Source organism: Ornithodoros turicata, chromosome 7 (assembly GCF_037126465.1).
Source record: "Ornithodoros turicata isolate Travis chromosome 7, ASM3712646v1, whole genome shotgun sequence".
In the NCBI taxonomy this organism is placed as follows: domain Eukaryota; kingdom Metazoa; phylum Arthropoda; class Arachnida; order Ixodida; family Argasidae; genus Ornithodoros; species Ornithodoros turicata.
This window is the reverse complement of record NC_088207.1, coordinates 27774910-27791643: the sequence shown is the minus strand read 5'-3', so window position 1 is coordinate 27791643 and position 16734 is coordinate 27774910. Positions and strand designations below refer to the sequence as shown.

The following is a 16734-nucleotide window of genomic DNA, read 5'->3' as shown; positions in this document are numbered from 1 at the left end:
ACGTAAGTTACAGTCGAATATAACTATCTCGAAACGACTGTATAGTCGACAGCTCCAGGCTACCCCGGTTTTCTGTACCCAGCTCACAAGGCGCGGAGCCGTTCGAAAGCATGGTGAACTCTTTGTTAAAGTGGGACTCCGCAACAAAATCACCACAAACGTTGTGGTATATCTGTAACCTTTAGGATGTCAGGAACATCTGTACGAAATATCTCGTTCGAAAACCGCGCAGATTTTATTCATTCGAATTGATTACGAAGCGAGCGCTTCGCCTGTGTGAAGCGAGAGTGCACTGAAAGCAACACACTGCTGACATCATCTGGCATCCGGCAAGGGAGAATGCAGGTTTCGAAGCAGACGACAACGCTGGGTGACGTCACGGTGTCCTCCTCCGGACGAACCGCCGTAGCATGGAACTCTGTTTTCTGCTCTTCGCATTTAGGATTACTATATAGTCATCATTTACGAACTAATTACTCGCGCAAAACGAATGCGAATGTTGTATTTGGTATCGACGGGGTGGTTCGTGTTCGGTATTATGCTCACCTAATTTATTTCGAATCCTTGCGAAGTCTCCCTTTAAGGTACTTCCATTTTTTTCTCGTTTCTTCTTTTTCTGTAGAACATTGCAGGACTACAGAACCGGTAAGGGTAACGGTATAACCCCCGGCACATGGTATCTCCCTCCTCCAGTCGCAGCGAGGCAACGCTGGCAGTGGTCATTTCTTCGCGTTCAACTGCAGCAGTAGGATGTCATGAACACACTGGAAAATATAATCGGCCTACGGTTCGTCCTTCTTCCTGGTCTGGGGACAATAACAAGGACAGGGTGTCGTGGCTGCATCGTTTCCGTCATGCATCTTCTAGAACTATGGGGTAGTTGGAGCAGGGAACACCATAGAGACACACACACACAAAATACAATATTGTATGCTTTTGTTTGTTTGTGTGTGTTTCTCTCTATTGTATATACAATAGAATGAAATCACAGACACAGAAGACAACATATGTAACAGTATATAATAGATTTTAATAAATGTAAACATTCCGTAATACAAATATCACCTGCATCACAACGTAGTAAAAAGGAGATAGCTGATTCTTGGTAGAAGGGATTTTTGATCATCATTTCTTATACCAGACTGAACTCTAGAGGACATCGCATGTGTCGACATTGCATGATCATGAGGCATAATAACAGAGAGAGGAGTGTGTTGTGCACCCACAAAAGGAAAGGCATCACATATAGATTGCAGTCATTCTTCGTTTCGCAAAAGCAGCCCATAACGTCGTCATAATGTATTAGTTGTCGTTGCTCACATCACAAATGCCCAAATGCTCATCCTGACTGGAGTACACTCTACATACTCAGACGCGCATATCAGATAATGGTTCAATGGTTGACCTCCCCATTGGGAAATACTGGTATTACCATATGGGTAGAAATCGAGCGAACCGGTAAGAAATTCTGAAGCGAATTGCCTCAGGACGACAGCGCTTATATTTCGAACAGAGACTGTCCTTACTTACAGTCTCTGTTCGAAATATAGGTGGCTCTCGTCCTCAGGCAATTCCCTTCATGGAATTCGCTGTGTATTAGTAAGCGGGTCTTATGACACTAAAGTACCTTCCAATGGTTTTACCTAACTGCAAACTCTACAGTTTTACAGTGACGATATATGAAGCCGCAGGGTCTTACATCACGTATTACTAAAAGTAGGGATGTGCCAACCGAATCCACGAATCCTAGGCAGGGATTCGAGATTCGCGAACCCGAATCTCAGTGCCCAAAACGACGAATCGAATCTTTCGAATCCACCAACCAGGTTTGTTTGTTTATTTTTCAAATTGGCGCCTCCGGAGTCCGCAGAAAGCCCCATTGGCCGACAGATGTTTACTTATTTAGTTGCTTACATTGCTGTGAACTGAAAGAGCTTAGGCTTAGGCAGGAACTGTTACATTACAAGTCTAAAAGTTGCTTTTGATGGTTGCTTAGTTTTAAGGAAATAATCCACACTCGAGAATTTATGCATTTCTTGTAGTCGACGAACAACATGTTAAATAACTTACTTTTAAGAAGAACTATGTGGGTATATTTTCTCCTGAAACTGAAGCATTATTTAATTGGTTTTTCATTAAACAAAAGTGTCATATTCTGCTGCAAAACATTTTTCACTAGAAGTTTTTTTTTTTTTTGCTTTTTAAACTTTTTTAAAAGAAAGGATTCGAAAGATTCGAGGTTCGTAAGATTCGTGGATTCGTTGAACCTTCCCTGGATTCAGATTCGGATTGGATTGGATTCGTCCCATCTCTAACTAAAAGCTAAAGAAGAGAGAGAGAAACACAAGAAAGACCTCGTCACGGGATGTTCACTGCACTATAATGCAAGGAATTATCAAAAGGTTCCGTGGTTTGCACGTTATTCATTCGATAACGTCGTATATGTTAGATATAATAAACTTTTAGCACTGCGTCTGGCGCTCACGCGTACGACGCACGCGTAGAAATCACGAACAGCAATCTGAAACCACCAGTGAGAGGTTTACAACGTCGTGTCGTACGAAACGCAAACTGTTACTGGTCCAACTGCTAAAGACAACGTGACTGGTACTTCTGCGCTCAAGCAAATAATTTTGCCCCCCGAGGCGCGTGTACGCCACGCAAAGTTCCTTAGGAGTCACACACAAACTTTCCAAAATAGCCAAGTGCCAAAATAGTTTTTAGCCAAGTGCTTGGTAACTGCTCTCGAGTAGCCGGTCCCATGTTAAGCGGGGTTCATATTTTTTTCTTCTATTGACAACAAGATAGGGTACCCAAGAGATAAGAGGAGATCCCAAAGAGATTATAAGATAGGGCAAGCAGTTTCAGAATAGGGTACCCAAGCGCCCCGCGACCCCAAAAGAAAGAAAGAGAGGTCGTCACTGCACACGCCCAGAACTCAAACATTGTTTTCCCCAATGCGCAGAGACGGCTCCGTATGCCTCAAAGCTCTCTATAATAACGGGAGAACGCAACGCGCCAAGGTACGTAGATATGCGTACGGCGTGTGCATCCGCTATTGTCTTGCGCACGGAAAGGTCCGACGCTACGCCGTACGAAAGCTCTGTATCCAGAAGTGTCGCGCGGAAGCAGAGTTTCGTATTCAAGCATCCAAGTAACCTACAAACTGCTACCACAAGTTCCACATGTTCTCACTCTATGTCGTGACTAGGCACAATAAATAAATTCTCGCCAACCCGCTCGAATTTGTATTGCGAACAAATTCGCGTGAGTGGACGTCGATCACATGTTGGTTGGCGCAAGTCCGCGTCCAGTACCAGAATTTACTGCCGTGTATCCGAATCGTCTACGCAATTTCCATGGAGTTAAGAACTGTCTACTTCTTCCACCATATGGTTCGTACAACGCATACTTATCTCACTGCAATCATTTAAGCAAGTCCAAGTCTTCAGCAAATACCACACCCCACACCGACATCAAAAGGTTTCCCACAAGCAGGGCCGGCGCGAGAGAAGGGCAGCCGGAGATAGAGCCCCGGGACTCATCAGGGGCCCACCCGACCCAATGCCCGACGGTTGCTAGCACGAGGACACATGAGGAGGGGGGCCCGTGCAGGACACGTCCGGAGTCATCCCCGGGGCACGTAATTTCTCTCGCCGGCCCTGCCCACAAGTAAATTGTAGTTTACGAGAAATGCCAGTGGAAAGAGGCTATGGTTCGAATAACATACTATGGGTGGATTGAATAGAGTAGTTTCCGTGGCGCCTGTTGCAGTGTAGTTGATTATATTTGCTTTGTTATTTGCTATTGTTACGTTAATTACAACTTAAACTTTCATTAAAGTTCTGTCGGTATTATACTTTTAACAATATGGGTCATTACCTCGCAGGAAAAGACTAAGGCTAAAACATGCTCCCGTTTGCATGGCACGACTCTCAAGAATACGGTCTTACAAATGCCGCCTTTAGCTGCTACTTAGCCATGCCATTAAGCTCTAATTTCGAGTATCTGTCGTCTTGTTGTTCGCCTATTTTCACTCTGTGTTGCAGACACACTGGAAAGGTTACTGCAATGTGAGAGCATTAACCACCATTTTAAGAAATATTTTGAAAAGCACAGGGTGTTTGTTTTTAGGCATTACATAGTTTTTATGAAAAACTGAGAGCAGCCTATATTTGCCCACACTCCGACTGACATCCCCATTTATCCCTTTGTCACATCACCCTCACCATCGCTTTTGAGTTATACGGCCAAGCGGACATCCTTTGGAGTATGTAATTACAAGGTGAGTAATTACCAAAAATTCATTAATTAGAGAATTCCCTGCAAAATCGAGATTGCAGAATGAGAGCGCAGACTAGCCTCGTTGAAAGTCATTCTACGTTAAAAAAATCCTGAAACACGCACGTGCGTCAAAATATCCATCCCCGAATTTTGATATGCAAATGTATATGTGTATGCGTATATATGCGGGTGTCCCCCAGGCCGTATAACTCAACTGCAAAAACGACATCTGTGCGACTTCTTATTTGAAAAAAACACGTAACGCCCCGATTTCTTCTGACCTGTAATGCGTACCTGCCCCTTCCAAAACGTTACGCACATCGTAGAATCAGATGTTAGCATTATAATAACGAGACCTCGCATATCCCATTAACTCAGTGCGTTTCGACATTTAGATTAAGGTGCGAAAACATGGAACAATGAACTGTCACACTGTCAAGTTGCTTTGGCAGCTGCATGCCTTCAATCTGCTGTGACTGCTGCCCCGAATTCGTTAATATACACTCGAGGTCCAACACAATTGCGAATCCCGTAAATAAGCGTTCAAAGCTGCTTGCACTCCTGTACTACCTTATCACAGATACACGCCTAGCGTTTGCCATATATGTAACAAAAAGCCAGTAAGCCACTGAAAGTCCGTGTATAGCACCTGAAAAAGGAGGAAGGGGGGAACGAGGATTCAAAGGAGATTCATTACCACGAACGTTCTTAACGCAAAACTATCATGTTCAACTGTCAACGTATGGTTTCACATATGAAGCAGTGTGGTTCAAAGGGCAGCTACACTCCTCTCATTTGCTGTAAGGCACAGTGAGGTTTTAGCACAAGGCAGCACTTTATGCAAAGCACTTCGCTCGGCGGTGTTGAACACATGTTTCTAGCTAGCATTCAAAAACATTCTATAGGAGGTACAAAAGGGTGGCAGCCTAAACTGTTGTACGTGTTTCGGGGAAAAAAATGCTATTTTGTAACCACGTCCACTACGCACTCTAGCTTTCCGATTCGAGAGTCTTTTCGTTTAGCGCATAAGGTACCATGTACCAGAGGGGTCCTGGACGCTCCAGGAGAGGACTAGGTGCCAGATGAGAGTCGCCGTAACTGACTGCGTGGACGTCGGCTATGTTGAAGCGACGCTCCTGCAGCTTTTGTGAAACAAACGTCAACCATTGGTGCGGAATATTTGTAGAGTTCGTGATTTGATTCGCAAAAACGTCGATGGAGTTCGGAATCACGAGACAATCACGGCAGTTCCAACCAGATGGTGTCGATGAATTTCCTACGGACCACGGCTGCAGGTTCCAACCTGTCATTTTAGTGAATGCATCGAGAGCAGACTGATCTAGCTTGGGCACTGTTCCAGACAAAATGCATAGATGGTTGAAGCGACACAGACTGTGAACTAACGCGAATGTAGACAGGTGCACCGCTCGAGTCTCGCTGGGTCTTTCCGGCTTCTGCCACAGGAAGGTGTGTGCCAAGTCCCGCATGTAAAATCTAACAGGTTCGGAAAATCCGTCGTACAATTTCATAAACACAATCGTCTCTACAAACGGCAAGGCTGTAGGATCGGTCCACAGAAACAGGTCATCCAGCCTGAAGTCTGACACACGACGCCACAACTGGTCTAACAGGTGTGACAACTTCGCCTCTTGCAACACGACAGACACTATCTTACTGTACACGCTTGTCCTGTTGTACGTTTCATTAATTTTCTTAAAAAGTTCTCTGCCCTCATGGCCGATGACGAAGGCGTCCACGACTTCACCCAGGTAGTCGAGATGCAGCTTCACCAGGTCAAACTGTGTGGAGTTCGCCAAGAAGACGCTCACGATCCTTCGTGGCCGTGCTCGGCGCCGTACCCACGCACCCATTACGGTGCCCGACTTTAAAAAGCTTGATCTCCAGACTGATTCGAAGATCCCGCAATCTTTTCCGTGAAAACCAGAGACGCAGACGCATTTTCCTGCTTGCATGGACTCATTCTCGTGGGTTCCAGCTTTGAAGCACCACTGGTCCTTGGTGGAAAAGTAGTACGCGTTCATTGCACGGTTTCGGTGCAGCGGCAAGTGGAGGACATCGTTCAAGATGTCCGAGTACCTATAGTCCGAATAACGGCACTTCACGTCTCGATCACGAGCAGGGGCTCTGCTGAACCGCCACGTTTGCGTCAAGAACAGCCCGATGGCAACCACGTTGAACACGACGAAGCACAGGATTGCGGTGCGCACCCTCCTGACACTCCAGAGGCCACTGAGGAGACCCGACTTCTTCTCTGAAACTGGAAAGGATAACAGGGCATTAGGCGGTGTTCCACCGAAATAAATTCAAGCCGACCTTTTAAAGGTTCGACGCGACACAAAGTACGTGTAAGGATGCACTGTTGAAACAGAACTTCGCCACATAACGACGCCGGAAGCGGATTAGTTAGAAACGGGAAGCGTACGCATTTTTGTGACTCTGATGCAGTTATGATAATTGTTACAAAATGGTCTACGCCCCACACTTTCTACAAATCAGCGGTGATAACGGTATCATTCTGTGCAATAGTTGGCTTCCACCATGCATGCGGTGAAGTTCTGTTTTCCGAGCGTAGCAAGAGTGTACACTCTTAAATCCAATTTAGCATCGCATAGCACGCTCCTATCCAACCATCATCTCGAATGATATCGTTATCTGCCCTCATTTGTTGAAAACGGGAGGCGTACGCCCCCCGTACTTAATTATTTAACACGGAATAGCAGGGCGTCTTTTCTGGCTGACTTTTGCTGTCAAAATAAAAAAATCCTGCCACACACACTCCCCAGACATAACATCGGCGCACACCGATGTCATTCATATCGATTCATATCGTGTAATTCATACCGATGTCATGTCGCGACATTTTTCTATTGTTGCATGCGGGAGTACACTCTCAGAAATGAATCGCTTAAAATAGCACTTACAGAATTTTTAACGCCTATTTAGATGTAAAACGCTAAAAACGGGACAAATTTTAGCCGCCAGGCTAACCCTTGAGTTTATTAAGCATAAAATCAGGCGGTATAAGCGTTAGGACTTTCGGTTTAAGCGTAATATCATTTATTTTAGCCGTCATTTTCAGATGGAAGCGTCCTTACACTTATATTATTGCAAATACAATTTTCTGTTGACGGTTAAACGCTCACAAAAAGCCTGAAGGTGTCTTCACTGTATAATCTCCTGTTCCCCTTCCCTATCTCTTTCTCCTCTAAACAAATCGCGCTTATGCGTTACAGCGAGAGTTTCAAATTTGAGCTGCAACGCCTCCGTCATGGCGTCGACGCCGAACTGTGATCCTGCGAACTGCTTGGCTGGTGTTTCATAGGACAAGTGTAGGTATTTCCATGGCGAGTCGTACACGTAGAACTAAGAGTTCGTCAAACTTTCAAGGAACTCATTGGGAATGGATATTCTGCAGTCAGCAACGAAGATACAGGTCAACAGCGCAGCGGGGCTTTCGTTTGGACGTCTTCGTTTGGGCGTTTTTGTTTTAGATTTGTATTGCCTGTCGCTTGGACGAAATCGACTCACGGTGTGCTTTACGCGGTCTTTCAGGCCTCCCGCTTTCAACGTCCCCTGCAGAAGGCGGAAGTGTCAGAGGCTTCGCTGTTTCTGGCGAGTCAGTGTGGAATTGTTTGCAGCGTGCTTTATGGGTTTGAATGCAACGAGTGGGTGAATGTCAAAAATTTATGTGCATATTTGTGATGGGCAGTGTTGCTATTTCCATCATTTAACTTAATTTCTGTATTACTTTTACTAGCTTTCTCTGCCTGCGGAAATTCAGCTTGCTAAACATAGAAAAACACATGTCGGGAATGTAACCTTCACACGGCGAAACGGGACCGTTATCTCCTCTACATTTGTTTGGATTTCCTTCCGGATATGAGCTGATACAACCTGTGAGTAACCTCGTTATTTCACAATGCAGAAGTGCTGTTTAGAAGTAATCTAACTAGAAAATTGACATTTTGCTATGGTGTGTTCCACGTGTTCTCTACGCCTGATCTTTGGCACGTTTTAATTACATACTGTACCTCTGAAGTCAGAGGTTAGACTTCTTTGGTACAATCATAGCCCTCTTTGTATTACCCCCTATTTTTTCTTCCTTTTGGACACGTACGTGTCAACTCCTGTCAGATACCTAAGTGTTCCTACAGGTATTAAGGCTGAAATGGTGAATGACGGACTGCACACTTGTGTGATACTGTTCTGTCTTGTCTTTATATAGCTTATGAAATATGTAATACCGACTGTAAGTCATATATAGTTCTTGACATAGTGCTGAGTGTTATTCACAATGACTCTTCCTGGAGATATTAGTGAAATTTATATGTAATGCGCAGACCGAAGCAAGTTTCCATGCATGTTTATGAGCAATAAAGCTCATGTATATATATTACACAACGGAAATGTAGAAAGGTCATAATATTGCAAGGAAGAGCTGTATCGTCCCGAGCAGCGTCACAATGTCTCATCTCTTTTTTAGTTCCGTGTTAGCGCCGCGAAGCAACTGTGGTTATGAGCGGCGTACAGGTGTGGACAGATGGAGAGAGGACAGCAGGAAGGAGTGGGGGGACAGAGGGGTTAGTATGCGTCCTGGGCCGATTTCAGGGGGAACTGTGCTGACATTCGTCTGGAACGTCTTCGGAAAACCCTGGGAAAACCTCAGACAGCACAGCCAGTGACAGGATTCGAACCCGTGTCACCTCCCAGTCTCGGCGTGGAAAGCGACCATCGTAACCACTATGCCACGGGAGCTGGTGAGTCTCATCTCTACACTCTTAGAAATGAGTTTCACCGCATAGCACGCTCCTAGCCAACCATCACCCCGAAAGACAACGTTCTCGCCTTAGATTTGTTGAAAACGGGAGGAGGAGCCTTTTTTTGTGCCGTGCATAATGGCCACAAAATAGGCTCCTCCTCCCGTTTTCAGCAAATCAGGGGCGAGAACGTTGTCATTCGGGATGATGGTTGGCTCGGAGCATGCTATGTGGTGAAGTTCATTTCTAAGAGTGTAGAACTGTGATGCGATAATGACGCTGCTCGAGATGAAGATTACGATTCTTCCATTAATTGTGCAAGCGGTATATGTAGAGGCAAAATAGGTACGAAACAGGTCAATTAAGAATCAACAACTGAACTATAATGCGGAATGGGAGGGGTGTGAAGCTAAAGTTCGTTTATTATGTTTGGCAGTTGACTGACGCTTCAGCGGTGTATACATAGATGGTGTGGTTGGTTGGTTGGTAAAAAAAAAAGAAAAAATATGGAGATGCTGGCCCAACTAGATAGTGTGCTCTGCATTGTTTTTCATGGGTGTTCTGAAGCAATGCGCGTCTGCCTGTCAAAGCACTGGAGGGAACATCCGACGCACATGCAGGTTTTTCACCACCATGATTCTCGATTAGTGTGCGTCAAGTGAGGCGCAGCAGAAGCGCAGAAACGTCACCTGAGCAGCTCCATACTGGTCGCGGACGTTTGGGCAGCCGCATGTGGTAGCGAACCTGTTGGAACGCAAGCACATGCGGCAATACATGTCCAAGATCACCATCCATGGAACTGTGAGGTGACGTGTTTACGCTTACTGCCCACTTCCACTGACGCTTACTAAGCGGGATACGGCAGACTTGTGCCCGTTGCTCGAAAAAAGTAATTGATTACCGTTACCGTTACTTGTACGGAAAAAGTAATTGATTACCGTTACCAATTACAGTACTTCAAATGTAATTGAGTAACGAGTAGAAAAGTAACGCGTTACTCCGGTCGTTACTCTGCATTCACGCAGATTATACCCGGCTTTGTGTGCCTCAGCAAAAAAAAAAAAAAAAAAAAAAAGAAGAAGGAGAAGAAGAAGAAGAAAAAAGGAAAGTTCAACAGTGGAACAGCTGAAATAACCCAAAAATATGTACGTCTACTGTAGTTATCGCCCGGGAAGACGTTGACCCGATTGTGGAAGATCATGCGTGGAACTTCCCCATGACTCACTAAACCTCCAAAGCTACCACAAAGGTACCACCACACTGGTGTAGGAACAGATAAGGGGAGAGAGACTCTGAAATTCCAGAACAAAGGCTGACGGCACGAAGATCTTGACTTGGGGCAGAACATCTAAAAGATGAGTTAGTCTCTGCCGGGAAAGTAATCAATTACTGAGTAATCGATTACTCAGAAAAGTAATTGATTACTCGAAAAATTACTTTGACTTTAAAGTAACTGATTACTCGAAAAATTACTCAAAAAAGTAATTGATTACAAGTAACGCAATTACTAGTAACGCGTTACGCACAAGTCTGGATACGGGACACGGTGAGAGGAAAAATAGCGGGGATTGCTTCACACTTGCCGTATGTGTAACGTATTAGCCCTTAAAATAGGTGTCAAGAAACGGTCCACTTTTTACATTTATTAAGAGTGATGGAGTGTGTGTAAAGCTTTTACACCTAAATAAGCGTCATGGTAACTTCCGTTAATATTTTACGCATAAAATAGGGGTCAAAAATTGAACTGTTGCTTGACATTTAGTTGCCGATTTATTTCTGAGAGTGTAACTCCGCTCGCGTCGGGGACGGAGTTTCATAATGAAGGTGCCTGAGCAATGGGCAAAAGACAGAGAAAACACAACCGGAAGCTTCGTGTTGTGCTTCTGTCCATTGCTCATGCACCTTCATTATGGAGTTCGTCCACCAGCTAGCCTGTATCTACGCCAATTTAGCGACGGAGTTTGTCCGCGTCGCGTTTTCGCGTGCAAAAATAAATCGCTCCATGCGGGTCAGCCTAAGCGGTTGCCTTGATTCGGCTACCCCTAACAATGCCTCCTCCTCAAGGTTAACCAACCGCACCGCAGATTAACCGGAAACCGAGTCATGGCATAGGTCTTCTACGCACGCGGAAGCGGTCGCATCCGGGAATCCGCAACGACATTCTGGTTTGCGGATTGAAATCTAACGTTTTGAAATCACTGCGGATGAAGTGCGGAAAAGACTGCGCGTCCCGGTACAGGCATTTGATGCCTTATTTGCCGTGTCAATCGCAGATGCATCTACCCACCTTCGATATTGTAAATTAAAAAAAAAAGTCAAAAACAGCCGATTAACGTTCAATTCAATCGGTTAATTAATCAATTAATTAATTCAATCGGGCAACACTGCGCAAGCCTTTGCAAAAGTCTTCACCCTCACAACAATCGTGCAACGATTAGATGCGGGTGCCACCATCTTGAGGCAGTCTACGGGATCTTCTTTTTTTTTTTTTTTTTTCCTTTTTAGTGCGCTACTGAATTGCGGTTTCCGGTTCGGATATTCCGGTTCCTGCACTCTAAAAACAGAATGTCACCGGCATAGCACGCTCCTAGCCAACCATCATTCCGAATGACAACGTTCTGTTGATTTGATGAAAACGGGGGCGTACGCCATTTTTGTAGCAGTTATGAACTGCAAAATGTACAAAAATGGCGTACGCCCCGGTTTTTAGCAAATCAGTGGAAAGGACGATGTCAATCGGACGATGGTTGGCTATGGGAACGTGCTACGTCGTGAGGTTCATTTTTAAGAGTGATAAGGTAAAAAAAGAACTTCATAAATTAAAGCTGCATTGGCGTGTCGGCCACGACGAAGTTTCGGCCTCATTTTGCACGGGCGCATAATCAAGAGCAAACAAATAACCTTGGCCTTAACGGTACACTATTCCATCTACCGATGGAGGCTTCAACACTTTATACTGAGGAATATATTTCGATCTGCTAGGACTCTTTGAATATCATACCATCGACATCCAAAAGATGACGCTTCCACAAATCATCGACCGACCTTGGCAGTAATGGAGAAAAGGGGGGAAAACGGTCAGGGTGCCGAATTTATTGGGATCGTTAGTCGGTTGCTTCGGTCGAAGAACTCCCCGGGGAGCGAGAACCTGACGCTCAGCAGAACGTATTATGTGCCAGCTGCTATCGAGAAAGAACCCGTTTGATCTTTATCCGCCGTTCAGTGGGGGAAGGAACTCAGCTGCTCCTAACGGGGCACTTTAAGAAGATACGAAAAGATGAAAACTTTTGCTCTCGCTCACAATAGAAGCATATCATAACGACGTTGGTAATTTGGCGGAAGTGGTCAATCTCGAGTTAACAGGTTTGACTCGGGTACTTCTGTGAGGAAGCATATAGCAGTGAAATGTAGTCAAGTAAAGAGAAAAGAAGGGGGATCCTTGTTGGGTTAGAGGGGGTTTGTGAAACGGTTCTTTTATATGTATGTATATATATATATATGTTCGACGAATCATGTTGCTGATGAAGCAAGTTGTCTCCTGAATATGCCAGGCAAATATCCAATTTTATTGGACTTCGAAAACCAGGCACTGCGAGACAGCCGCCTATGCTCTCTCTCCCTCTCTCTCATTCTCCAAAATTATAATACGTCCGTTACCATAGAAAGCGACAGGCACACCTTTTCAGGAAAGGTGCGGAGTGTACCTGTTGCCACTGTATTGCTGTCTGCGCCTCCACAGGAAGATCTCTCTTTGGCGTCGTGCCCTGTATATATAGCCCCAGATGAGAGCGTTTTCTTTCTTTCTTTTAATGCTCCTACAAATTCAGCTTATACAGCGACGTACAAAAATAAAACCACAGAAAGGGAGGTTTTAGGTACGAAAATAAAGCACAATTTGGTAGTTACTTTGTTTATTTCAGCTTCTAATGTAAGTAACATCTTTAAAAAGCAAGTAATACGTACCCGTTACCGAAATATAGATATCGCGATACCGATACTCGTTACGTGTGTAAAAACTAGCGAACTACCTATATCATTAATGTTACGGAGTACCTAACGTACAGGAGTCGTTACTACAAGAAAGTAACGCGATACTTCCCCGGTACTTTTGCTGAAAATACGGAGAAGCTGCATGAAATCTGCAACAAATCTCTCTTACGTGAGCACTTTGTTTCTATACAGCGAATTAGGAGAAGTCAGCTTTGCAACAAAAAGTAGAATATATATTTATTATATAGCTTAGACACTTTGGTTGACTTTTAGCAGTAGTTGGCGCTCAAAGTTTTCGTCCGTCCGCGCTAGACGGAATAAAAGTAAGAAATGTGATCAGTGAAGAAATAGTGGGGGCACTACAAATGCACCGGTATCGGTAACGAAACGGAGATCGCGTTACCATAAACTTGTAACGGAAATACTTTTCCCGATGGTAATTTAAAAATAGTACCGTGGTCCGCACTTCGATACTGAAAAAAAAGTATCGCATATACGGTAGCCACGTTACGTACAACACCGCTAAAAGTATATGTAACGTTGACCTAATAATTACGTTGACTTTACTACAGCTCCTTTCTCTGTCAATCCGCAAGCATACAATAACAAAAAAAAATGCATTTTGCAATCAATATAATGAATATACCATAGATACCCTGGCCCATTCCACATCAACTATCTCAGGTGCGTACCAGCCCCGATTTCCAAGAAGCATATCATAACGTTTAACATTTTACATTTAACAACACACACCGTTTACATTTACAACACAAACGTTTAACATTTATACATGTTACAGAATTATTGATGTGAATGTGCACAATAATTATTTCGCACAACACCCTTCTTGCTTACTATGTTACATTACATGTTATGTTACATGTTACATTAGTTGACGCCGAAGCATCGCACTGAAGTTAATTGTTACAAAAGGATGTACGCCCCATGGTTTCCACAAATCCGGAGCTGTAACGGCACCAAACCATTCTGTTCTACGGCTGGCCTTTAGCGTGGTATGTGGTGAAGTCTGAAGTATAAAAACATTTTCCTAATCCCTTTCTTAAAAGAAGTCTTGGCTCCTTTATTTGTGTGCCCCCTTAGTCTGGCACTCTGCGGCTGGAATTTCGCAAGGTTTGCCGTTCTAGTTTCTTATTTTATTTTGTATGTTTTGTTCTCATTTTATATTTTCCGGACCACAAATACCGTAGTCCTTGGACCTGTCCGGACTGACGACTCCATACGCTTAGTTTCTCCTCTAATCTAACCTAATCTAGAAAAGGCAACGCTTCTTCCTGCTTAGAAGTGCAGGGCTCTACCCAATGCAAAGACGGGGAGACATGCTCATTCATGCCAATGGTGCTGTTCCTCACGGCACTTGGCTTTTTCTCTTTTTCTTTTTTTAACCTTGTCACTTGTCCAGGAACCAGACAATGCATTGCTATACTACTTTGACTTATTGCCTCGTTTAAAATGCAGGGTAGCAGGAAGACCTGCACGCGGACATTGCGCGCCAGCTGTCGTTCACCAAGCCTACTGAACGCGCGCGCCAAATTTAAATCCTAAAAGCTGCCGATCCATTTAAACACGTGCACTACACTGCATTGCATCCCACACCAACTGTTAGGGGGACCATAGTTAGATTTTGTTTCCAATTCTTCTGTGCGCACACTCTCTTGAAGTTTGCTGTTCTTATGTTCTAGTTTTGCTTTGTTTTAACCTGTTTCAATTCTGTTCACTTTCCTTTCAATGCTGTACACCCTTACGTATACGTACGCCGTTCATGGACACACATAATAGACCTCTACCCAAGAAACGTCACCGTGACATAAACATGACGTTGGTAGACATAGTGAAACCGAAACAGCACGGGCGGAGGACACCGCTGTTTCATATTCCTTCATATTCCTTCCTTCACATTCACATTCCTTCATAGTCATATTCCTTCACGAAGGTCACGGGTGGTTTCTTTGTATTAGTGGTACACACAAATGAGGTCACGTTTTTAGTCGCTTTCGTGTCTTCATCCGCGTTCCCGGTCCACGGTCCACCACGGAAAGAAAAGAAGGCTTCATCCTAAGAGTTGCAGCGTGTGAAAGTCAATGTCGTAATCTTGCGCGGAATGTGGTTTGTTATTACGACTTCGTTCGCGCTTGCTTTGTATAGAGACACCACGTGCACTTCGAGAGAAACTCGTGCCCTTCAGGCTCCAGAAGATGGAAGAGCGGTAGCTATATTTAGAAAAGGCTACCGAAAAGATTGGGCTGCCGGTAGAATGGAGCAGAACAATGCCATACAACTAATGTAAAGAATTGCGAAACAAAAAATCTTACAATATGAGAAGCCACATTTAAACGTGGCTTGGTTGTGACTTATTGATTTTTGCTATAGTAGTTCCACTCTACCAAGTTGGTGGCGCTGTTGTACCATATGACGTCAATTGTTTGTAAACAGGGATAGGTCTATTAAATGCCCGATTAGTTTTGAATTATATCACTCTCAATTTTATGGCCAATCGCGTGACGATAAAACACGTTTCAATCACAGGGATTAAGCTTATGTTATCTAAAGACCTTTAACTGTGCAGCCTCGATAGTTTCATGAATCGGGCAGAAGACACATGTTCACGAGCACTACACCTCCTGAACTCTGGACTAAAATTTGTGGCTTGATTGGTGATAAGCATGAAACTGCCGCCATTTGATAAAAGTCTCACTGTGCGTGTGCGTATTTGTGCTGCAAAGTACTTCAAATGCTACCAATCGAAATGCGTAAACATAGTTGGCGATTCTGGCATAATTTTCGAAGTGTCAATACTTCGATATGTTATCTCGTGATAGCACGGCCTCGTCCGTTGTCGCTTTCGTTCTCCATGCAGTATGTACGCTCTTAAAAATGAACCTCACCGCATAGCACGACAACCATAGTCAAAGCAGCGTTCTAGCCACGGATCCTCACCAAGGACATACCCCTCATCGAGCAGCCGCATGGTGGCGACACTGTCCAATCTCGCGGCCAAGGACGCGAAGGAACATAATCCGAAATCATCCATAATAAACCAACCAAAACCAAACAAAATCCACCACAGTACATGACAGCAGGACACCAATTACGTCACATATCATCTTGTCGGGCATCAAAGTAATCAGAAGTTGCTTGTCATGCCCTCTGTCTGTAGCAACGCGCAACAAGAAGGATTTGTGTCATGTGTTCGCAGCACTCAAGCAAAATACACTCACTGCAGATGGGACGCCTTTCCACATTTGGACGTGACTGATGCCCAAATCTCCACGACAACCAAGTGCCTAATTAGAGAAAGTGACGATAAGAAGCCCTCTGGGCTCTGCAGCTTCCCTCCTTATTCGATTCCTCCAAGTACAGTGTTCTGCGTGCACGCTTGTGTAGGTGCTTGAGAGCTGGAGTGATAAGGCGAATGAGCGACACGACTGCGCATTAATCTGCTGGCGTTGCAGTGATTCTCCAGGAAAAGGCTTTCACGTGGGCAACGGAAGTGATGGGAACGTGGAAGGTAGATACGTCGTTAATCAGATGACATGAAAGTCAATGCTTACTCTCATGTGTTGCGAAAAAAACAAAAAATAACTAAAAAAAAAACGTTATTTGAATGATGATAAGTGGTGAGTTTAATTGCGGACCGAATGCGATTCGTTCTCATTCAGACAGA

The 16734-nt window shown here is 44.4% G+C and overlaps 1 protein-coding gene across 2 annotated transcripts in view; it reads right to left on the bottom strand.

The window, feature by feature from the left end:
• Window positions 1-1010: 1010 nt before the first annotated feature.
• Window positions 1011-16734, bottom strand: part of LOC135400740 (beta-1,4-mannosyl-glycoprotein 4-beta-N-acetylglucosaminyltransferase-like) — a 154762-nt gene continuing 139038 nt past the window's right edge. For both annotated transcript variants that reach the window (XM_064632620.1, XM_064632621.1), the window contains exon 2: window positions 1011-6562. In XM_064632620.1, coding sequence (XP_064488690.1) covers window positions 5274-6562 — 1289 coding nt within the window. In that variant the 3' untranslated portion in view covers window positions 1011-5273. The remainder of the gene's footprint in view (window positions 6563-16734) is intronic.